This window comes from Rhinolophus ferrumequinum, chromosome 8, assembly GCF_004115265.2.
Source record: "Rhinolophus ferrumequinum isolate MPI-CBG mRhiFer1 chromosome 8, mRhiFer1_v1.p, whole genome shotgun sequence".
Classification (NCBI taxonomy): domain Eukaryota; kingdom Metazoa; phylum Chordata; class Mammalia; order Chiroptera; family Rhinolophidae; genus Rhinolophus; species Rhinolophus ferrumequinum.
This window is the reverse complement of record NC_046291.1, coordinates 12,361,207-12,385,848: the sequence shown is the minus strand read 5'-3', so window position 1 is coordinate 12,385,848 and position 24,642 is coordinate 12,361,207. Positions and strand designations below refer to the sequence as shown.

Below are 24,642 nucleotides of genomic sequence, written 5' to 3'. Positions count from 1 at the left end.
GCCCGCCCCGCCCCGCCTTCCCGCCGCCTCCTTTGTGTGCCAGCGGGCCGCAGCGTCCCCGCGCCCGCACGCCGGGACGCCCCCACTCCGGCCGCAGTCTCGCGGATGCCGCCCCCAAAGGGTCCCAGTCGTGAGTCTGCGCCCAGAAAGCGCAGGGGGACACGCTGACTCCGAGGTGCGGCGCCAACCCCGGCGGAGCTGCACGTGGGTCGCTGGGATCCGGGTGTGGGTGGGAGGGGGAGGGACCCAAGGGCTCTTGGCGCGCCCCTGGAACGCAGGGCGAGTCGTCTTGGCTGTCCCCTGGGAGAGACAGGGGAGCGCCCTGGGACAGTGCCCACGGCTCCCGGTGATGATAACGGTGCCAGGTCGCGGCGGGGGAGGAGCAGATCACCCCTAGAGGTGCTTCGCGGGGTGCCCCGGAGCCGACTTCTCCGGCCGCGGGAACAGAGAAGCGGCCGCTGGTCGCCTTAGGCGGATGGCAGACAAGGGAATCCAGAAAACGGGATTCCTGGCTGCGGTGACAGCACGAGGTACCCGCAGAGTGCTGAGAATCTAGCCCATCCCCACCGGTAGCTACAGCCGATGGGACCGGACCTGTGCGCAGCAGAGAGGCTCAGACCCGTGGGGCCGGCGACAAATCACCGCCCGGCTCCCAGCAGTATTATTCATATCTCCCATATTCAGTCCTCCTTTGCGTCAACTTAGGTTTGTGAGAACCCAGCTTAATGACATAATTTATGTTGCCCTTAGACATTGCAGAACCCTCACCAGGAGGTTCAGGGCCCCAGTTGTGAGAAAGAAATGTGGTAAATCTCCTAAGACACAGCCTTGAATTAAGGTTTCATCCACTGATGAGAGCGACTTGGAACCTACAAGTGGCATGTAGACGGCCATGCTAGACGGTGTGCTTGTGTTGGGCAAAGTTGCTTTTAAGTGTAACATCTGAGACAGCCTACAGGTATTCAGAGCTTCTCTCAGAGGGAAACAAGCTATAGGAGGTTTGGTCCTAAAATAAAAGGGAAACAGTCCGCCAAAAGAAAACCTGTTTCCATATTTCCAGTCATGCCTAATGTACATATCCAGTTACAGAGCAGGTTTAAATCCGTTTGCCTTGTTTTTCCTTCTGCCTGAAATGCTCTCTCCACCCCCATGATCTTCTCATGACTGCCTCCTTATACTTCAGGTCACAACTCAAATGTCACCTTCTCTAGGAAACTTTCCCTGACCACTTGAGCTAAAGGCACTTCCTCCCTTCTCCAAACTATTACTCTCTTCGTAGCCCTCATCATTCTAATTTTTTTTTTACTTGTTTCTTGCCTAGTTTTGTTTTACCTTTCCTTGTGAGAATATATGCTCCAGAAAGCAGGGGTGAGAAACCAGTTCAACATAGTTTCCAACTCACCCTGTCCTTAGTGTCTAGAGCCAATACTACGCATATAAAAGTTACTCAATAAATTATTGTTGACTGGTTGATGAATAAGTGCCTCATAACTGCAGACCTGTTCTGGGGACAGTGTTGTGGCATAGTCTAGTCAGCAGGGTGAGCTGGAGCTGGAAGGAATGACGTGGGGTGGGGGATACTAGAGGAGAAAAAGCCCAGAGGTGGTATGAGCTTGGTGTGTTTGAGAAGCTCGGAGTAGCCCCTTCCAGACAGAAGAAAGTCATTCAGGGGACCAGTGGAGAAACAGACTAGAACCAAGAAGTGTGGGTGAAGCCACGTTATGAAAGCCTGCCTGAATCTCCACACCCATTTCTATCTTAATCACTTGTTTTAATTGAAAAATTGTATTGAGATAACTGTAGATTCACATGCAGTTGTAAGAAATAATACAGAGAGACTAGACTTCGCCCAGCTTTCCCCAATGGTAACATTTTGAAAAACTATTGTATAATATCACCATCTGGATATGAACAGTGATATATTGACTCATACTGCAAACACTTGGTTAATTATTTGCAATTTTAAATGTTTAGTAAAGTTACTCTAAAGTTATCAAAAGTAAAGTTTTTCTAAGTTTATGAAAGAAATTCAGGCTCTTGTTTTAATGGGAACAACGTTTTTTAGGGAAAAAAAGTTTTAGTTTTCCAATTAGAGTGTAATTAGAGTCTGGATTCTTCATCTATAAAAGACGGTCAGAAGTCTTTGGGACCTACCACTTTTGTTTCCAGTTTAATGACTGCCATCCATTTTGCTGTACAGTCATTTTACTCGTACTGTCGAAGGAACATTTTGAGCAATACTGTACATGACTTGTCAATTCTGAAATCAGACAGGGTGCCATATTCACTAATATGCTAACCTGAGCCCAACCACTAATGTCCCTTTCGCTCTTCTTGGACATTGGATGGGACTGCCACTGAGTATCTCCCAAAGGGAAGTGATTCAAGACAAAGACCCATTCTGCCAGCGGTGTATGCCGGGAATACCAACTATGCTTGTTACAGAATGTGCATGGCTGGCGTTAGCCGGCCTTTCTGATGCCAGCAAGAGGATACAGAAGCAACCTCCCAAGCCTTCCATGACATTCAAGTGACCAGGCAGTCCGACACCCGTCACTCGAGGACTGGCCTAAAGAAGCTGTGCTCCTATCTCAGTCAGTGTTCGGGAACAGCAGTTCCGCGAATGTTTGACCCTCTTTGAAATCATTTCTCATAGATGAGCACTTTCCATCAGCATTTCCCTTGCATCTCTACTTACCTGCCTCTTTTCTTTGCAACTTTGCATTCGCAGCAGAATTCCATTTTGTCCTTCAATTGGGTGGCTTGCCTTAATCCTCTGAGGGAGCTTGAAATTGTTTATTCCTTAAAAAAAAAAAAAAAAGTGACCTGGAGTTTAGCCAGCTCCAGCCAGTCTCTGAGTTTGGCTTTGTGTCCATAAGCTGCAGTTGAGAGAAACGCAAGAAATGCCCAAACAGAATAAAACAAATGATCTATTTAGTCTCATTTCCTCTCTTGGAAGATGTCCAATGTTGAGTGCTTTGGGAGAAGATGAAAATCCCCTCGTCCCATCCCCACTGCTCCCCCATGCACCCTAATTCTATGACCTTGCATTTAAGTAAAAACTATCCTTAGCTTTCAGTGGGTGATGGTGTTGTGTCTGGAAGAGTGACTGATGTTACGATAATAAGATAATAATAGTTGCTCCTCTCCTATCTAACCCACATTGAAAACACATTACCCCACAAGACTACTTGTTACACAATATTATAGATGCAAGTGCTGTTATGTAAGATCGTTTCAGCCGGGTGGGAAAGGAGACTGGTTATAACAGTTCACTTATACAATTAGTTTCTGGGACTGTTGCATTGTTATGTTTTGTTTTTCTTTTCTTGTTTTGTTTTTTTAAGCTTATAAAGGGCATTCGTGTTTTTATTTCCCTTTCAAGTTGGCTTTCAAATAAATCCAATGTCCTCTTTCTCTAACTTCTGAAACAGATCAAACCACATCATCAATTCTCACTTTCCCGTTTTCGTCACTACTTTTCATCAAGAGCTTCAGAAAAAAGATAATACTAAGTTCTGGGCTGAGTATAATTGTTTTACTTATATTTGGCCAACTACAATGGAAAACCACGGGTGCTGAGGATCATTGTGATACTGACCCCTTCAAACAACAACCTAGCTCTTCTTCCTTTTCCCTCCACACAATAGAAGCCGCCTGCCTACTTCCACCCTGTGCCCTGTCTCTTCTTACCTGCGTCACTGTCCTCTCCACCTCTCCATCCCTCCTTCTCTTCCTGTTCTCTCTCAAAGCTTTGTTATCGATAACTTTGATTGCCAGCCCCAGTAGTTTTCCATCGTGCCTTAGCACCCTTGATCTCTGCATAGCCTTTAACTCTGGTGGTTTGCCCAATTTTTTTTTTCTATTTTTTTTTTTATTAATTTATTTTTAATTTATTGGGGTGACAATTGTTAGTAAAATTACATAGGTTTCAGGTGTACAATTCTGTATCACATCATCCATAAATCACACTGTGTGTTCACCACCCAGAGTCAGTTCTCCTTCCATCACCATACATTTGATCCCCCTCACCCTCATCCCCCACCCCCCAACCCCCTTACGCTCTGGTAACCACCAAATTACGTTCCCCAGATTAATTTCCAATTTTAAAATGTGTTTGCTTATTCTTTCTCCTCCAAGTCCTTCGCTGGCCTTTATCTTTCCCTCATCAACTCCTCCTCCTCCCACACATGAGTGCTGTGCAATTGCTTGCCTGAAGCTCTCTTATCTCCTCCAGACACTCTCTCGATGGAGCAAACATTGATTGGTGTGTGGCCACCCAGCATCTATTCCCCCTGTCTTTTGATAGAATATGGTCCCTTTTGGTAAATCACCTCTCCTGCTCTGTGTGCCTCCCTGTCAAAAGTAGAAGTCAAGGTGTCTTTACTTCCTCTACACAAGGGTAGGCATACGACCAAGCTAAGTGGATCCCCTTCCAGGACTTTGAATCCTGAAGAGCGTGGGGAAAGCCATTGGAGCTGACTCTTCCCAGCCTGATGAGACTGTTTGTGAATTCTTTTCATAAGTGTCCCCAGAACCACCCTGGTCCCTGCCCCTTCTGAGTAAAAGTCCACAGTAGACTCTCTTTCTTTGAGCCTTTTCTACTTCTAACCAGATTCCGTTTCTGTTGCTTGCAACCAAGGACCCCTAATTGACACTCCCAAGTTAGATGTGTGTAACTTGGCTTAGTTCTAGGTGAATTCCAAGCCTGTATCTACAGATGGCCTTGACTGCTGTCCCAAGTTCCCACTCACATAGCTCCAAATGCCTGGCAGACACCTCCACTTAATACCCCACCATCACCGCCCACCTAATAAGTCAAAAGCCAATTTATTCTCTTCCTTCCCAAAGCAGTTCTTTCTCCTGTACCCCGTAAGTATTTTACATGACTGACTGTCACCTTGGTCACCAAAGCCAGAAAAATGAGGGTGAGTTCTGGCTTCTCCCCGTCCCTTGATGCATCCCATTTCCATCCATTCCCTGAGGGAATGAGTAGTCTTTCCCAAATCCCTCTTATTCACCCCTTTCCCATTATTTTTCAAACTAGTTCAGACCCTTATCATTTCATACCTGGGCCACTCCAATAACATCCTGAATATTCTCTCAGCTTCCAGTTTCTATCCACCACTATCAACATAATTTTTCTAAAGTACTGCTTCAGTCATGCCACCACCTGCTCAAAATAATTCCAGGTTTATCACTAAGATTCAAATTCTTTGTCTAAGGTAACCTTCTGTAGATGTTAGGATCGCAGGCTCTGGAGTTAGATGGCCCATTTCAAATTTCAATCTTACCACTAATATTTTTTTTCCCAGGTAACTTAACTTCTGAGTCTCAGCTTCCTTATGTTTAAAATGGCAGATAATAATGGTATAACCTACTCATAGGATTAAGGCAGAATTAAATAGTTGATCCATGAAAAGGATTTAGCTGAGAGTCACATAGTAAGCGCTCAATAAAAATGTGTAACAATGAAAACTCTCCACAGCCTTCCTCTAACCTACCTTGCTAGCCTTATTTTCTCATTTTCTCTGATCTCTTCCTACAGGTTTTACAATCAGAATCACTTATATTTTTCTACCTCTGTGGCATTGTTCAACCATTCTCTCTGTCCCAAATACCCTCCTGTCACTTCACCTGTGACAAGTAATATAATTTTTGCATTATAAACTATCCCAGTCTTAATGGCTTAAAGTATCCATTTTGTTTGTTTATGATTCTATGGGTTGGCTGGGCAGGGTTCCGCTGAGATGGTTCTCTGCTCCACCCAGTGTAGTCTGACCTCACTCGTGCAGCTGCAGGATTCAAGATGGACTCACTCACGTGGGGACCCTTAGCGGGATGGCTGCAACTCTCAGTCTACTCTCTCCAACAGTTTTTTTCATCGTCATGGGATTTTTCTCCCATGTCATATTTCACACCAAAAGGCTTCTCTCTTACGTGATTTTTCCAGCAGTACTCAGACTTCTTTACATGATGGCTCAAGACTAGAAGAGGGTGGAAACAGTGATTAAGTTGCAAGACTTCTTAAGAACTAGCTATAGATTTGGCACAATGTCACTTCTGCTGCATTCAAAGCGAGTCATAGGGCTATCTAAAATTCAAAGAGGAGAAGCAGACTCTACATTTTGATGACAGGTATTGTAGTTACCTAGGACTGCCATAACAAGATACCACAAACTAGGTGGCTTAGACAACAGACATTTACGCTTTCATAGTGCTGGAGGCTAGAAATCCATGAGCAAAGTACCATCAAGGGTGGTTTCTGGTGGGGCCTCTTTTCCTGGCTTGGAGAGGAGAGAGCAAGAGAGAGAGAGAGAGAGATCTCAGATGTCTCTTCTTTTCTCATAAGGACACCAGTCCTATCAGGTCATCGCCCCATCCTTATGACCTTGTTTAACCTTAATTACCTCCATAAAAGCCCTATCTTCAAGCACAGTCACACTGGGGGGTGGGGCTTCACCATACAAACTTTGGAGGGATATGATTCAATCTATAACAAGAGGAGTGGGAAAAAAATCACATTGCGAGAGGACATGCCCATTTTTGGACATAATCTGCCACCCTTCTCTACTACTGAAATCATTTTCATCCTTCACAATTTTCCCCTCAGCCCGGCCAACACTGATGTCTCCTCACTCAGCACTCCTATAGCTCTAAGTATGGGTTGCTTGTTTTACATGACCACATCCTGCCTTGGATATAAGCATTTGGTTTAGGCTCTAACCTCAAGGCAATGGGCATGTTTTTAAAATATCTTTAAGTTTTCACACTGTGCCTTACACAGAGAAGGCTGTAATAATTTTTTTTTTAATGAATGAAAAATGCAATTAATTTTACAGTTCTAAAAAGTGACAGCCACGCACAGAGCAAGCTAGATTTGGCTCCTGGGTAGTAGTCATGCTTTCCCTGCTCCTTAAATGTCCTCAGTTGTCTACCTCTTCTAGGTCTCTAGACCATGGCATGTTGGAAGAACTCAGAAGACTGGACACTGGGAGCCAGAAGGCCTGAGTCCCTGTCCCATTTCTGCCACCTCTTAATTGTGATCATGGGCAAGTCATTTTATTTCTCGGGGCTTCAGTTTCCTCATGTCTAAAAGAAAAATAACAACCCCTTTCATAGGACTGCTGTGAGAAATGATTATGATAATTTAACTGAAAACACTGTGTGAAGTCCAAAGGGCTTCACAAATATTATTACTAGTATTAGTCTGGTTGGGCTGCTGTAACGAAAAGACCACAGACTGGGTAGCTTAAACAATAGAAATTTATTTCCTCACAATTCTGGAGTCTGGAAGTCTGAGATCGGGGTGCCAGCATGGTCAGTTTATAAGTGAGGCTCTCTCCTTGGGTTGTAGGTGGCTGGCTGCTCACTGTGTGCTCACGTGCTGTCTCCTTGGTGAGCATTTGGCGAGAAAGAGAGTGCTCTGATGGCTCTTTAGTGTCTATAAGGACACTCATCCTGTAGGGCCAGGGCCCCACCCTCATGATCTCTTTTAACCTGAATTACTTCCACAAAAGCCCTATCTCCAAATTCTGTCATGTTGGGGATTAGGGTTACAACAGATGAATGGGGGTGGGGCACAAACATTCAGTCCATAGCACTACTGTTGTTAATTCTGAAGCGTACTCTCAGTCTTCATTGGTCTAGCTTGGTTCCTTGCTGATTCTGCTCTATACCAATCCTTCTAGCATGCCTTCTATCGTGCCTGGCACATTGTAGGAATTAATAAATGATAGCATTTATTATAGTTATTCCCAGTCCCTACTGACAGATGTTGGGGGAATGGAAAGTGAAGACCCGTGTTCTGAGATTTTCAGTTCTAAATAGAAGGAAAGGATGTGTTCTCTTGGGTTCCTCACTTCAGAGCAGGTTACAAAGCTTCCAGAGAACTATATTGGGTTGTCTCCAAATTCTCAGGAAGACCACCGAATCATCAAAGCTCATTCAGATTGCAGAGTGAGGAAAAGTACCCTGTAAACTCTCAAAAATAGCTTCTGAGTAAAATTGAAAAAAAAATAATTTTTAAAAATCGCAGGCTGCTTACCATGCTCTGTAGCCAATCACTGGGCACAACCTGATATGTGCTGTATCCCGCATCACTGTAGAGCTGTTCTTACTGTTCCAGGTCACCAGCCTCTCCATCATGGGAAAGAACCCTGTATGCCACCTCTGTCATCTGCTTCCACTTATCCCCTCTTCTTATACACCATTTTAGATTTAATGATACCCCCATTTTTATGAGACCCTGAGAAAAGACTGGGTTTTGTTGAAGAATAAAAATCAGTTATTAAGTTCTACCAGACAGAGAGATCCATTGTCACTTTTTAAGCAATAATTCCATAAAGTACCATTAGAGGACCCTCTTCAGTCTCTCCAGTCTGTACTTTGTAGATTTCTACCTAAAGGATCTCAGAACAAGCAACTCAACAGCAACGGGACCTGTAAGTGTGAGCTCTGTCTAACCGTATCTGTTAACATACGCTGTTAACGCCAGTGTCATCTTAGCATTGAACATCTCTTCGAAGATTTCTAGAGTGAGGAAGGGACCTTATAGGTCCATAGCCCAACATTTCTTTTTATTTTTTTAATTTCAATATGTGATCAAATAAATCTTTCAAAAAACTTTCTTTTAATTTTTCAATTACAATTGACATACAATATTATATTAGTTTCAAATATACAGGGATTATACATTTATATAACTTATGAGGTGATCACCCCAATAAATCCAGTACCCACCTGACGCCATACATAGTTATTATAACACTGCTGCCTGTGCTCCCCACACTATACATCCCCATGTCTGTTTTGTGACTCTCAATCTGTGCCTCCTACTCTCCTCCCCACTCCATTCATCCCCCGCCTCTATCAGGCAACCATTAAAATGCTCCTTTATCTATGAGCTTGTTTCCGTTTTGTTTGTTCCTTTATCCTGTTCTCTAGATTCCACACATAGGTGAAGTTATATGACGTTTTTCTTTGTCTGACTTACTCCACTCAGCCCATTACCCTCTAGGTCCATCCATGTTGTTGTAGATGGCAAGATTTCACTCTTTTCTATGGCTGAGTAATAGTCCACTGTATATATGTGCCACCCCTTCTTTATCCACTCATCCATAGATGGACACCCAGGATGCCCCATATCTTGGCTACTGTAAATAATGCCGCAATGAACATATGGATGCACATGCCCCCTCGAAGTAGCATTTGGGGTTTCTTTGGATAAATACCCAGAAGTGGGCTTACTGGGTCTTCCTTTGTCTGTTGTTATAGCCTTTGTTTTAAAGTCTGTATTGCCTATTGTAAGTATGATTATCCCAGCTTTTTTGTTGTTGTTGTTTCCATGTCCGTGAAATAACTTTTCCCATCCCTTTGCTTTCAGTCTGTGTGTGTCTGTCGATCTGAAGTGAATCTCTTACAGGCAGCATGTGTAAGGGTTTTGTTTTCTTATCCACTGAGCCTCCATTGTAAAGTTACTATGTTCCCCCTCTCCATACTCTATTCTTTGGGTGTAAGTCATAGTCCAGCTCACACTCCAAAAAAGTCAAGCTTCACCTTCTGGAAGTGGGACTTACATCAAATGGGATTCTTCTGTAAGAAAGATGGGTCCCTTCTCCCCATGCATTTATTTAATTCAATTGTTTATTTATATCAATGTGGATGTACGTTTGTTTATTTCATATTTGGAGTTGTAACACAACACCACACTCACTATTCATTTTGTTGCTCAAATTTGTCCCACTTTGGCCATTGGGAGCTCTTTCTATGTCCCTTTGACATGCCCCCACCCTTTTGTCTTTGGATCACTTCCTTGATTTCTGGAACTATAAGATGCTCCAGGCTTATCTTGTGTTTTCTCTACCCAGAGCTAGAATCAATCATTTCTTCAAGGAGACTTAGTACCTTTTATTGGAGAATAACGTGTAGAAACCAAAATCTGGGCCCTACGTGTGATTGTTGCCACTGAGGCGTGGAATACCTCCCACAGGCCCCTGTGCTAAAGTTTTTGTGCATAAATTATATCCATAGGTATAAAATGATCTTTTAGACCTATGTCTCCATTGTCTAAGTACTTACTTTGATTTACTCATGAATAAAGGTTTTCATGTGTTCCAGTGCAAACTTCTTGGTAATATTTGACGCCTCCTGCCTCTTATTCATGGGAAAATATACACCGTACCACACCACAGCCATACAATCAGCTCAACACAGCATTTCTATCTGACACCTATTAACCTATCAAGGTGGGTATTCATATAATAAATTCTATACTCAGATAAAAAAACCTGACAATACACCTGGGGATGGCTTATGATATGTGCAGCACATTCTTCTCCAATCAGGGTGTAGCAGATATGGTTGTTTATCTGTGAAAGCCATCTGCTTTTCTTGCTAGAAGAATCAGGATTTTGTTCAGGCCTCTATCCATCCATCTCTCTGATCCCTGTCTTTGGAGTAATTCTCATTAATCTTGGCCCATCCTGATAATTCCATTCTCTTTGCCAACACTTGCTTTAAAGGTAGAAATGATTTGCTGGGAAGTCAATTGGCAGGAGAGCTTCTGAGAAAGTTGCCTTGATAATAAAAAGAGATTTACACTGAATGAAGAGATCACTTTTTCTACTTGTGCCCAGAACTAGAGCATCATCTTGTGACTATGAGAGGAACTAAAGCAGCATGCTGAGGGTGGACGGACCAAAGATGGAAAGAACGTCTTTCATGTCACTGAGCTGCTGAATTAACCAACCGGAGAGACCCGCTACCGAGGAACTACTTGTTATAAAGATAATAAATATTCCTTATTGTCCTGGCATTTTAAGTTTTTATTTCTCTTATTTGTGGCTGAAAGGATCACAATGACTATGTCCTACTTTAGAATATTTGGAATAAAGCAATTATTAACTCTTTTTGTGACCCAAGGCCCTTTTCAGAATTCACCCATCGATTCATTTATTCATTCATTAAAAATAGATATTTACTGAGAACTGGCAGCAAACGAGAGAGATTGATCAAATAACCACGTGTACATATGACAAACTATGATAAATAAGACAAAGGGAAAGTACAAGGAATTATGTGAGAATAACTGAAGGATACAATTTAGACTGGGAAAGGGGTAGTATTGTGGACAAAAAAGGGGCCACATACTAACCCTGACAAGCTCAGAGGAGGCTAGCATGGCAGGCTCCATAAACCTCAGAAATCGAAAGTAACCACATAGGATGGTCTGAACATAAAAATTCCTAACTAAAAGCTGTCCATGCTGGGTCGTTCATTGTAGGCCTGCAGATTCCTGGACAAAGGTCAATCTTTACTTTAGGTGAGCCTGTCTATTGTAGTTTTGCATCTAAGATAACATATCTTTGAAATGTCAAAGTAATCTTCTTTTCCAGACCCCCCAGGGCACAACCAAAGGCACCAGAGCAGGAGACCACAGAACCCCACATTGTTAACTTGTTCCCCACAAACCATCTCTATGTGCTATAAATGTTCATTAGTAATTATCTTGTACCCACTAACGTAAAAAGGATGTGAGTTACTCTATTTTGCCTTTTTATCCAAGCCCAGAGATTTCCCCACTTTGCGTTTTCCCACCCCCTTAATCTACCACCAATGGATTTCATGCAACCTTCCTTAAGTCTCCTCCTTTGATTCTAATGTATAAAATAAGCTGCAAAACTGCCATTCTCCGGAATAGCTTATCAATCCATTGAGATTTTGCTTCCCGGCAATTGTCATCATTTTGGCTCAAACAAACTCACAAAAATTCTCTACAGGTTTGGACGTTTCTTACGACGATAGTATTAAGGTAAAACATCACTCAGCAAGTGGTATGTGAACTGAGATCTAAAAGGTAGTGTAGGAGGAAGGTATTCTATGGAGGGGGTACAGTATGTGCAAAGCCTCTGGGTGGGAGAAACCTGAAGAAGATTTGTGGGACTGGTGGAGAAAGACTGGGGGACAGTGGCATACCTAAGACGAGAGGGGTCGGCAGGGTCCAGAAGACATAGGATCCATCTTGGAATCATAGTAAGGATTTTTCTCTCTCTCCAAAGAGAATAAAGAAGGGCTGTAATCTGGGAATGATATGATTATACAACCTAACCAGTTCCTTCTGGGCACCTTAGGGCTCAGTCTTGCCAAATACAAAACACTGTCATTGAAAGACAAAGATCTTTCTAATCCTTTTGTGTGCCTTTAAAAGGGGATCTTTGGCAGAGTATTAGAACTCACTGGATATCCCTGTGTGCCTCTGCATTTTCCAGCCCTCCTTGCAGTTTGGTTAGGACCATGAGATAGGGTTTGGCAGTCATGATACAAATCATTTCCAGGTCTGGTTCTTCAAAACATTCCGTGTGATCGTCCAGTCCTTACTTCACCTGCACAGCGACCTTGGTCATCTTTGTGGATGGCAGGACATACGGGGGCTGGTGCCCTGCCTCAGATTTTGAATGAGTGAGACATAAACCCCCCTTTTGAGGCCCTGAGGCTTCAGGGTTTATTTGTTACTGCAGTGTAACAACTGTGTTAGCTTCCTGGGACTGCTGTAACAAATCATGCAAACGGGGTGGCAGCAGGAATTTATTCTCTCATGGTGCTGGAGATCAAAAGTCTGAAATCAAAGTATTGGCAGGGCTGTGCTCCCTCCTAAGGGTCCAGAGAGGAATCCTTCCTTGCCTCTTCTTAGCTTCTGGTAATTGGCAAACCTTGGAGTGCCTTGATTTTAGCTACATCGTCTCCAATCTCTCCTCCATCTTTACAGTCTTTTCCTCTGTGTGTCTGTCCCTGTCTGTGTATTCAGACGGCCTTCTTATAAGGACACCAGTGCCGGATTGAGGGCCCACCCTAATCCCATATGACCTCATTTTAACCAATCACACCTACAAAGACCTTATTTCCAAATAAGTTTACATTCTGAGATTCCCGGTGGACATGGGTTTTGGGGGACAGTATTCAACCCACGACAATGACTGACACAGGACTAACACAGGATACAGTTTATAACAGACAGCAGTACTTCTTGAAACCACTATTTCTATCCAGCCCAATTCTACAGCAGCTCTGCAGCCTCTCACCTCTTCATTACCCCTTTCCTCTTTCACGCTCACTCTTCCTCAGCATCAGTCTGCGGTTCCACTGTTTTATCACCACCTCACCTTGTGTCCCATCTCTCTCTGTACCGTCTCTTCACACATTCGTCTTGATCCAGGATCACAACAATTGTGGAAACTGAGCTGGCAAAAGCAGAACATCCACAGAGGGCAGAAACTACAGCAGCAAAAGCAAAATATTTTAGTGGATGAGCAGAATTGGAAAGGTTGAACACTATCAAGTTTACAGGCTGTCCCAATAGAACCTGCTTTTAAAAGACTATTCTGGTTGTAGGGCAAATCTGATTGTTGGAGGCGGGCAAGAGCATAGGTCAGAAGGCCACTGGGAGGCTATTGTAGCAGTTCTGAGAACAGGGACCAGGGTGATGGTGAAGGAATGCAGGTGCAGATATATCCTAGGTGCAATACTGATAGGACACAGGAAGGGTGGGTGAGGGAGACAATCGAGTCAAAGCTATTGACCCTGTTTTCAGAAAAATGCACATTCAAAAATTTTTATACAAATATAATGACTCCTGACCCCCTTTCTCATTCTCAGATGGATAGTCCTGGCTCTAGGGGAAGAGTCGCAGACCTCTGGAAATCCTGTTCCTCTCATCTGAGCTTCTGATAGCTACCGAGCAGCAGCCACACTGAGGTCATTCTTTGGGAAGCTTGCCTTGAGTGGTTTGATATTGCCCCAAATGAGTGAAGTCGTCAGCTAATAGCCCAGTGCCTGAAGGAGCAGGCCTCCACCTGCGTGGAAATGGGCCAAGGGGACAGCTGCAGAAAGGATCTTCATAGCTGTTTTTTTCCCAAAACTATGAGCAGAGAAGAGATACAATTTCAAAATGGGAAAAGCCAGTGGATATCCAGGGGAAACCTGGGACAGAGGAGGCAGGTCCCCCATAACTGAATATCCAGTGCCAAGAAGTGGAAGGCACGCAAGAGGGAGCATGTCAGTTCCTATGACCCCTAGCTCTTCTTGCTCACAATGGTCCTTATCCTGGGAACTTGTAGCGCTGTGACTTTGTGTGAACACTCATTGCAGCCTGCTCCACACCACGTAGGGCCAATCAATAAAACCGGGCTTCTGCTTTGCAACTTGTGTTACCATGCTGTGGCACCTCACCCACATGCTGGTGGGGAGGGGGGAGTAAGCTGACTCAGGCGGGGCTGGGGCCAGAGGGGCTGATACAATTGGGAGTGACCATTTGGGAGATCCTGCCCAAGGCAGATAGCCAGCCATCTGAATTCCCAGGTAAGACAGGGTTTAATGTTGCCTGGCATCAGGAGCCTAGTGGTTCAGTTTGAGGACTGAGGGTATAGTGGTAAAATCTCTGTGTAGTCGTGGTAGCCAACCCTCATCAATGGATAGCAGCATTGTGAATTCAGGGAGGATGTATTTGGGAGGAAACAGTGTTACTGACAAATGGCTGCTGGGTTGAGGAACAGGGATCAGGTTCTTGGAGAGAAGGTCAGGAAGGAGCTGGGCAGGTTTTAAGGGTTCTGGTCCAGCAGGGAATGGATCAGGAGTGTGGATGGGTACAGGGGCGGTCGTGGGGCAGGGAGTACATAGGTTCTGGTTTGGGTTCCAGTCTCAGGGACTCTTGGGTGATGGTTTATCTAGGCTCAGGGTCAGACACTGAGCATGGCCGTCGTGTTTTGCGACTGTTGATATGTTGCCAGGTTTGTTTCTCATTGGTTCATGAGCTCTGCCCAAATGACGTGTCAGGCACCAGGTCTCCGGTCTTCATAGTGGGCATGCCCCAGGCAGTCAGGCACTGATATTCTTTGGCATACGGGTTCCTGCTAAAACTGGAGAGCAGGACCAACCCCTCAGGGCCTGGCAGGTTTGACTGAATCTACCCTGTGCTGCCCAGTCCTTATCAAATACCCTCTTCTGGGGCTCTGGCCTTCCACCTTTCCCGGAACCCTCAGGCAGCTGCCCACCAGGCGGGGCACTCCACCTCCACCTCCAGCATTGGGCATTACCTTTGGGAGGACAGCAATTTCCAGCCTGGGCCATGGAGCCAGATGACTTGGTCTGAATCCTGGCTCTGACACTTCTTACAAGCGGACTTCCATGTAGAATTCTGTTGTTTGATTTCCCGGCACCCATTTTTCATTACTCAGGTTATGGAACCCTTATGTTGCTTTGGGGAACTACTTCCGTTCTTTCCACACACATTCTGCCTCATTGGAAGCAATCCTGGTGGGACTGCCCATTAAGATGGCTCAGACTTCCCTTGGACAAGATTGAGTAGGTGACATAAGTTAGGCCAAGGAGATACTCTCTTCCTGGAATTGGAACCATAAGCAAAACGGCACAAAAAGGCTGTGGATGGTTTATCATGACAATGGCAATTTGAAGAGGTGATACCTCAAACCTGGAGCTACTTTGTTCCTTGTACTTTCTGAAGTCTGTTTCTTTCTTTTTTCTTTTTTCTTTTTAAAAATTACTGTTAGAGCCATCCCATGTCCTTCCTAATAAGTTCCTTTTTGCTTGATTTAGTTATGGTTGATTTCTGTGTTGTAAGCAAAGAACCACCAAAGATGCTGCAATACACTGTACTTTATGAGATTATTAAACACTACAGAACAATTCCCATACGTTCTTTTAAAAATTATCTTTTCTTGCTTTAAGGCATTAAGAAAAGATTGATTACTGGCATGGAGATAGTTGTAACATTTTGAGGGAGTCACCAGATGGTGACAATACATATTATTTCCTAATTCAATTGATCTCGAAATGTGTTTATTAAATCTTGAGGAAATGCTTTATCATCATTATGTGATAGCTCTGCTTTTAAAAAAAAAACCCCAAGCTATAGAACATCTTGTAGGGGCAGAATTTGGATGTGATGAAAGGAGTTCTTTGGCAGTATCTCAAAGGTATATACTTTAACTTCAAAAGAATTTATGTCTCAAATGTCTGAAGGCTAACGAATGTCTTCAGAAGAGGACTATTTCCTCAGTGGATGCAGCCAATATGTAGATATCATTACAGCTCTGTCAGGAGTCAGTGGCTTACACATTGCTGTTGCTCACACACAAACCTTTCACAGATTATGATAAGTGCTTCTTTGATCTAAAGTCATTGCACTCAGTAAAACCTTCAAGCAGTGGACTCTGACCAGAAGCCATGTGGGTGGTGGGAAAAGACCTTTGCTTTGGATTAGAAGGAACATTGCAGATTACATCGTTATGATCAAGCAGGGGCTAGGAAAGAATTCTGCATTTGTAATAGAAAGTCCATGGATAGTACTTTTTTTTTTTTCCGACCAGAGTTATTTTGATGGATTAAACCAAAAGAAGAAGGAAATGATAACACTGAACCCTAGTGGTGATGATTGTTAGACACTCTCACTGACATATATCAGTGATGTATTAGTTAGCTAGTGCTGTGTAACAAAGCACTCCAAAAGGTCATGGCTTAAAACAACAAACATTGCTTAGCTCATGAGCTTATGAGTTGGTTCTTTTGGTGTTGGCCGGGCGTGCTCATGCATCTGTGATGAGTTGGTGGGCTGGCTGATGACTGGCTGGCTTTGCTGATTTTGGCTATACTTTCACATATTTGGAGGTTGGTTGGTTGTATGCTGTTTAGAATGTTCTTAGCTAGAACAACTAGGCTCCTCTCATCTTACAGCAAGCTAGCTTATGCATGTTCACACAGCTATGTAAAAGTTGTGTGTATGTGTGTGTGTGTGTGTGTGTGTGTGTGTGTGTGTGTGTGAGAGAGAGAGAGAGAGAGAGAGAGAGAGAGAGGGAGAGAGATTGAAAGAGAAAAGGCAGGCAAGGCATTTTTTGAAGTTTAAGCTTGGAACTGGCACACAGTCACTTCTGCCTCAACAGGAGGAGCTACAAAATCACATTGCAAAAGGTATGAATTTAAAGAGGCATGAAAAGTTGTGGCCATTTTTAATTTCTCACACTCAAGAATGTCATAACTCTGCTAATTTGATGTGTGTGTGTGTGTGTGTGTGTGTGTGTGTGTGTGTGCGTGATGTGAAGTGAAATGAGAAGAATAGGTGAGGAGAAATAGTGGACCTGAGAGAAAAGAAGTGGAAGAGGGAAAAGAGAGAGAGTTCAGGTAGGTCAAATCTCAGAAAGAATTTTGGGGATTTGGCAAATGAGAGGCTTTAAAACAACTTCAGAGTAGAAGAGAACTGCGTATGAGAGGAAATAGAGTTTGATATGTTTTCTCATGGTTTAAGAATTTGATCCCTTTTGATATTCTGTAAGAGATGTAAGTAAATTACTTTTTTGGCTATTGAGCCATGTATTTTTCAATGCAACTATGTACAATGGAGCTATGTGGGGTCCCAAGGACTTATTTGAATTAAGCATTTAGATTTCTAAAGACAGACCTTTGGAAAAAAATAAAAGCTCTACCAAACTACAGGAAAAGTAAAACATTGATTTTCTCTCCTAAGGAAGATAATCAATCATGTTTAGATGTTTAATATTTTCTGAGCACTATCAAATTCAGCATGTGAAAATTTTGAGCAAATGTGGTGTTCTCTGAAAACTTTATGGTTTTAGATTTTTTCAAACATCCATGGAAATATAAAGAAATAATATATTGACTAATTCCTAGCTGTATGATGCTGTCAGTTTATTTGAACATTTGATGGATTGCTCCTCTGAACCCATACTCTTGTTCACCCATTTCTATTCTAATGGTGTGCCTGCTTGAAATCTATAATATGTACAGAATGAATGGGAGAGGCCCTGGGAGCAACTCAAGGGCTTGGAAGTCAGCCCAGCCTGTATTCAAATCCTGACTTCGTTCTTAACTATGTGAACTTGGGCAAGTTTCTGATCTAAACTTCTTAAAAAATCTTAACATGAGGACAACAATCCACTTGTTTAAGTCTGTTGTAAGGATTAAAGGTAATGTGTAATCAGTGTTGAGCACATAAATGTTTATTTCGACTCCTCACAAAGAATCTATAAGCTAGACTTTATTGAGTCAGTGTCAGCATACTGCAGATTCCCCAAATTTGATCAGAGAAGCTTGTCTAAAGTCCAGTGCCAGGAAGCCATTGAACAAAGACCTCTCTTATTATTGCATGTAGAAGAGAGCCAAAGGTAGAGCTACCAACTTAGGTATTGGTGCTAGGTGTTAGGTGCTATGCCACTGGGGCCATTGAAAAATGTCAATCATCAGATTTGTTTTTTATTTTCCATATGCTTATTCCAGATCTCAAGGCACTTGCAACTTATCTGGGGAGAAAACACAATAAAAAACTTTTAAACACACCAAGTATATAATAAAAAGCCAAATTTGGAATTATAGGGCCTTCAAAGAGAGATCGATCAAGGCTTATATGGATATTGAAGGCGAGGCAAATTTCAGGATTCAGAGACGACAAAGGGCTCACTCTGAAAGAATGCCTAGAGGTGGAGAAAAGAAGGTAGAAATTAGAGAAGTTGGTGGGGGTATGATGGAGGTGGGAGCAGTGGGTACAGGTAGCAGAAAGTAGATGATGAAGGATTTTGAAAGGCAGGCATAAGACTCTTGATGCAGCGTAAGTTAGGGCATCGCTATGAATTTCTGAAAAAGTGAAAGAAATCATGAAAATTAGTGGCTGGCAGGGACCTCCAGATTGCTGAGGCAGAGCCTGGAATCAAGTATGGGTTGGTAGGGTGTCAGGCACATGGTGATGGAAACTGGCCAAAAATTGAGGTGGTGGTAGGAGAAGGAGAAAGCCACTATTGAAGTTTGGGAGAGCTGTAGGTTCTTCTGAGCCCCGTTTCGTCTAGACTGACCCATATTATCCTGGCTCAAATATCTGCTTTGGGCAAAGATTCAGAAGGCAAAAGCTGTCCTGTTGGGTACTAGATGTGTGAGCTCAGATGTCCTTACCTTGCTGTCAACTTCACAGAAACAGTGCCTCGTCCTTCAAGTGCTTGAGAAATAGCAAGGAGCACAGTGGCAGTTTGTACAACAGCTATAATTTCCTTTCTACCCGAACTCTATAATAAAACAGAGAGCAATTTCTCTCCCTATCCCTGGGCGAGGGACAAATAGGTAAGTGGAACATTGGACGGAATAACATGGGTTATCCTCTCAATTACTAACGCCCATTTTTGCCTTCTCCAGATTTTTCAATTACAGAGAAATTGGCCCATACAAAAATCTCAGAGAAAACTCAAGGTCAAACAAGTCCTCTGATTCAAGTATTAGTACGACTTCAGATGTTATGCTTTTCTGCCAATTAAAGGATGCAAACTTAAGTGTTTTTGTGTGACTTCTAAATACATGACATCTATGTCTCCAAGAAGACATTCAGCATGGTACAAAGGAGGGAAAAGATTGAACCGAAGAAGTGCAAGAGTCAAGGTAAATTCCTTTCTTGTTTGAGATGTTTTCTCATTTTTTCTTTTTGCTTTAGAAGTCCAGTTTCCTTGGGGTTTATTTAAACTAAGAGGAAAAGGTCATAATGTTTTCATGCAATACATGCTTGGTTTTTAAAACAACAATTCTGATAAACAACAGAAAGAATTAAGTAATGCTGCACGAATGATCCATACAAAACACCAACATTTTGGGGTGTACATAATTTAGAGAAATGTCTCAAACACTTTTTGAAATACTATTGTAGCAATACATAGAGGCATGCCTGAGGTGGGCATAGGAATGTAGTTTAGAAAAGAAAAAAAATGTCACACTGGAACTACTCAATTTCTCCAAAATCACTGAGCAAGAAAAGCAACATTTCACCACCCACCATACTGATTTTACACAACTTCTCTAAAGTGCCTTGACTGAAATCCCAGAGCAAAAGTTAAGACTCTCCTCCTCTATTTTTGGTAAACAGCTGCATAGTAAACTTAGATGACTTTTCCCCCTGGATTTTACCTGGGAGTGGCCTTTAACATTTTTTTTTATTTCAAAGAGGGCAGGTTTGGCCCTTTTATACTAATATTACCAATGTTAAAATCTCTTGGGATCTCAGGAAGATTCATATTCTTTATTTTTTTTAAATTTATTGGGGTGACAATTGTTAGTAAAATTACATAGATTTCAGGTGTACAATTCTGTATTACATCATCTATAAATCCCATTGTGTGAGAGTCATATTCTGTACAACTGATATAACACGGGCCAGCCTCAGATTTCTCCGGTTTATTTTGTGCATCAGTATGTGTAACAATCTCATTTGTGTTGGTCTCCAAAACCATGCCCTCCACCACCACTGCTGCAAGAATATTGTGAGCCTTGTCTACATGGAAAATTAAATTCAGTTCACAGACATTTTCAAAACACTTGTCTAATATTTCCACAAATGCTTGAATCAGATCAAAAATGCCAAGTTCATTTTCAGAAGAATCCACACAGAAGACAAAATATAACATTGCATAATGTCTATAAATCAGTTTGTTGTCATATCCTCCAGTTAATAATCCTCCTTCTAGGAAATTACAAACATTTTCACCTAAGAGACCACAAGGAATGTCTCCCTAGTGATTTGCTGTTGTCTATCTTCACTGTTAGCCTGGCGGAACTTGGAGAGCTGCGACTTCCCTGAATTGATGAAGATGAGAGTCCCCTTGACCATGGCTGAGCCCCGTGGACCAGGTGGGTGCTGGGGGCCAGGGTGGAACAGACAAATGTACGAGTCTTGCCTAGGGATCTCACAGGAGATCCTTCCCCCCTCCGCCCCCACCAGCTCCTCCTGTGCAGGTCCACCACCTCCCGCTTGGGCGGGCGCGACCATGAGATGTTTTCTTATTGTGAGGGTCTGACATGGGTGAAGGGGAGAGTGAGAGGGAGTATTACTCCTGAAGAAGAGCGATATTAAAATTTAAGACTTGAATATTTATCTGCAAGTAGTCTCTATAGGAATCAATAATTTAAAGCAAGTTATAAGCCATTCACATTTATTTATTCAACAAGTAGTTACTAAGGGCCTACCTTGTGCCAGACTGTTCCAGGAACGAGGAACATATCAGTAAATGAAACAAGTCCCTGCTCATATGGGGTTGACATTCCAGTGGGGGAAGATGGGCCATAACCTATAAAAATATACTCTGATAGGTTGTCACAAGTGCTAAGAAGAATTCGTCTGGGAATGTGGATAGAGAGGGGCAGAGCTGATGATGGTGGTGTGCTCTTTTGGACAGAGACCTAAGGGTAGCCTCTCCAATGGGGTGATATCTGAGGGCAGTGAGGGGCTGAGCTATGTAGACACCTAGGGAAAGAGTGGTCCATGTGGAGGGAGAAGTACAAAGGGTTGCCAGATAAGATACAGGATGCCCACTTCAAGTTGAATTTCAGATAAAGAAAACAAATATTGTTTAGTATAAGCATGTCCCATGCAATGTTTGGGATATGCTTATAGTACTAAAAAAAAAAATTATCTAAAATTCAACTTCAGCTGGGTATGATGTGTGTTATTTGTTGAATCTGGCAACCCTTGCTTGGTGTTGAGGAAAGAGTGTGTTTGGTGTGTTCAAGGAATAATAAGAAGGCCAGAGACATGAGCAAGGGGAAGACTGGTAGGAGATAAGGTCCTCGAGGTGGCAGGCAGCTGAGTCACAGAGGTCCTTCTTGGCCCCTTTAGCAACTTTGGCTTTTCCTTAGTGTGATGGGAAACCAGTGGGAGGCTTTGCAGAGAGAAATGTGAAGATTCGTTGATTTTTTCCCCAACTGTTGATGAATTTCACTTACTACTAACTTAAACAAATTATTGAATACCTCTTAGATTTCCTGACCTAGGACAATGTTAGGATCCTGTTGCTGCTTTCCAGGTGCTCATTCACTGTCTGGGGGAGACAACACTTAACAAAGCAGTTAAGTAACAGTAAAGATGCCTGGGTCCGCATGGGTGGTTCAGCCCAGAGTACCATAAATAGATGGATTCCTTGGGCCAGAAACATCTAGGAAGCATTTTGGAGGAGATTGGACCAATTGGACCAGGAAGGATGGTGGAAAGGACCGTATCTCCTCCCATTTCAAGCATGCAGATGCTGTCCTCTAAGATGTGAATAGAGCTTTTGGAGGAGTGGGGGCATCGCAGCCTCTGCATTCAATGTCCCCTGGAGAGAGTGCTTCCCTCATACATCATGTCTAGACAGTGCATTCAGAACCAAATGGATTGCAGGATGAGCTGCAACACCCCGAGTAAAGCATCAGAGGGTAGAACTCGGAACAGAGTCAAGATGGATCTTCTGCAGCCTGACATACCACACGCACAGCCTGTCTCTGGAGCAGGAATGTGGACCTGCATTTTCTAAAACAACCGTTACTTTTCCGTAGGGATTCCTACCTTTGAGAAGTTAGCCTCCAGAAAAATTCCTGGTACACCAGAGAAGAGAATAAATGTTTGTGAAATAAATATCCAACTTGTGCATCCATTTGCAGAAAGCATTTTGAAGTGTTTCTAATCAAGTAATTAGCTTCTCCAATTAGCTTTAATTTAACTCCTTTTTTCAAACAGCCTGGATGAGTACAGAAAAGATCCCATGTCCTGTGGCTTCTCTGGAATGCCCAAAGAACCTCAGAGAAGGGTTATACTTGTGGTCTGGAGCCAGGGAACCAGAGGGGACCAGCGCCTAGGGTCTCCTGGTTCTCAAGGCCTGGAGGGCATCTGCCAGCCTTGAAAACAGTCAGTGACATTGTCAGGCCCTTCCGAGTTGCCCTGCCTTGAGGCAAAGTGTTGATTCCCTATACCTTTCCAGGACCATCCAGTCATTGGACATGGGCTGCCAGTGAGGAAAAGGCATGGTCTTGTGTTAGGTACCTCTACTTCACATAGGGAAATTTCTGGAGGGAAACTCATCTGAAAGTCTTGTGCTGTCCACATGCCCAGCACCTGGTGGAATAGATGTCTTAATCTTGAGAGGGGACCGAGGGAGGGCACTGAATAAAACATGCACTACTGTCTACACTTTGCACGGCTTGGATCCAATTTTTTCATGTACCGCCTCCTGGGAACAACTCCCCAGGATTCTGGCTGATCTCTTTCCCTGGGTAAACTTGTAGAAAAAACACAAAGAGGTTGGTCGGATAAACTACAGACTCCACTACTGTAGCTAGTGGCAAACCTGCACCTGATCTGCCCATTCTAGGTTTATTTCACCTTCAACTGTCATTTCTGCTGCTGTATGTGATTTACTTGGTGGGATGACCTAGAACCTCAGTGCTGAGGGTTCTGAACACTGGTCAATAAGCCCTTCTCAGGCTATGGCTGCTGCATTTATCATTTCACTATCAAAATTGGACAGGGGGTACCAAGAGACGCTCAAGTGGGTCAACTGAGTGCCAAACATAGTCTTTCCTCTCCCCACTGTGTAACGTGGCCTTCTCTCTTCTTGATAATCAGAATCAATCACTCCTGCCAGGGTTAAAACAACTTGCTTTGCCTTCTTGTCTCTTAGCATGAGAAGATGGAAGTGACTGGGTATATCCCAGTAGTTTAATGGGACTCTTGCTTTACCCCTTGGTGCAAGTGTTTACACTCCGGGAACTAGGACCTTTAAATCCATGGAACCCCAAGTTATCGGTACCAAAGGCACGTCACTGGGCATTATGATGTGACCACTCTTCCTTCCACCCCTGGGTGCTGGATACACGTATTCTATCTTCTGTGGACTTATCACCATGTAATGGTGACTGCTTTATGCTGATGTCTTCCTTAGTTGTGGGGAAGAAGCATCCTTGCTGGGCATCATTTCCAAGCTGGGACCTTAATTGCACCTTCAAAAATTCATTCCAGTGCTCTTTCAAGTCAGCAGCTTCTGAGTGGTGCAGTAAGCAATGAGATCATCAGATCTTCTGGTCATGTGACCATTGCCACACCTCTTTGCCATAAAGTGGATTCTTTGGTCCAATATAATGCTATATAGGACCCATGTCAGTGGATCAAATGCTCTGTAAGCCCTTGGGTAGTGTTGCTGGCTGAGGCCCTGTGGGGAAGAAAGGAAACACAGGTCCTCCAAAATGTCTTTATATTTCTGTCAGAATTAAACACTGTCTCTTCCATGGTGGAAAGAGTCCAATGTAGTTCTCATCAACAGAAGGTGTCATATGGCAGTTGCAACAAAGGTTTGAGTCGATTCCACAAGGAGCTTGAGAATAAGGATGGCCCCTCAGGGTTGTCTTGATTTAAGGCTACAGGGCCTGACCTTTATACTCACTCCCCCACTCACCAATCATTGCATGTTGGCTGTCCTCAGAAGGGCACAAGGTTTTGGGAGAGATGGCTTCCTTCAGCTGACATGGATTCTTCCATGTCAAAAGAGCGACTCAGCTGAGAGCCTTCAGCCCCCAACCACCCCAGCAACTAGGGAAGGATCTGGCAGCACAGCATCCGCTAAGGTCCATTTATCTTCCATGAGTGGGACTATGTTTGCCATTGCTTTTCCTCCCTGGAGAAATGGATTGGCCTTGAATGTTCCTTACCCAAGGCAGTTAGCAGATTGTTGGTGGTTTCAGCAGAATTATTTTAGTGGAGTGTGGGATGAGGGAGGAATCCAGACATTTAAGAAATAACCCTGAAATAAGAAGGCTGAGCTAATGAGTCTAAACCTCTCT

At 43.3% G+C, this 24,642-nt stretch overlaps 1 protein-coding gene and 1 long non-coding RNA gene across 2 annotated transcripts; one reads left to right on the top strand and one right to left on the bottom strand.

The window, feature by feature from the left end:
- Positions 1-37: 37 nt before the first annotated feature.
- Positions 38-19,288, top strand: LOC117026131 (uncharacterized). Its single transcript, XR_004423706.1, has 3 exons — positions 38-204; positions 13,654-13,752; positions 19,207-19,288. It is a non-coding gene; the product is annotated as an uncharacterized LOC117026131 (long non-coding RNA).
- Positions 19,289-19,991: 703 nt separating this feature from the next.
- LOC117026130 (AP-3 complex subunit sigma-1-like) lies at positions 19,992-20,665 on the bottom strand. The gene is made up of 3 exons (XM_033112658.1): positions 20,596-20,665; positions 20,212-20,395; positions 19,992-20,115 (listed from the first exon to the last, which is right to left on the bottom strand). Exons 1-3 carry the CDS (start codon positions 20,663-20,665, stop codon positions 19,992-19,994), a joined length of 378 nt encoding a protein of 125 aa, XP_032968549.1.
- Between the last annotated feature and the right edge of the window lie 3,977 nt (positions 20,666-24,642).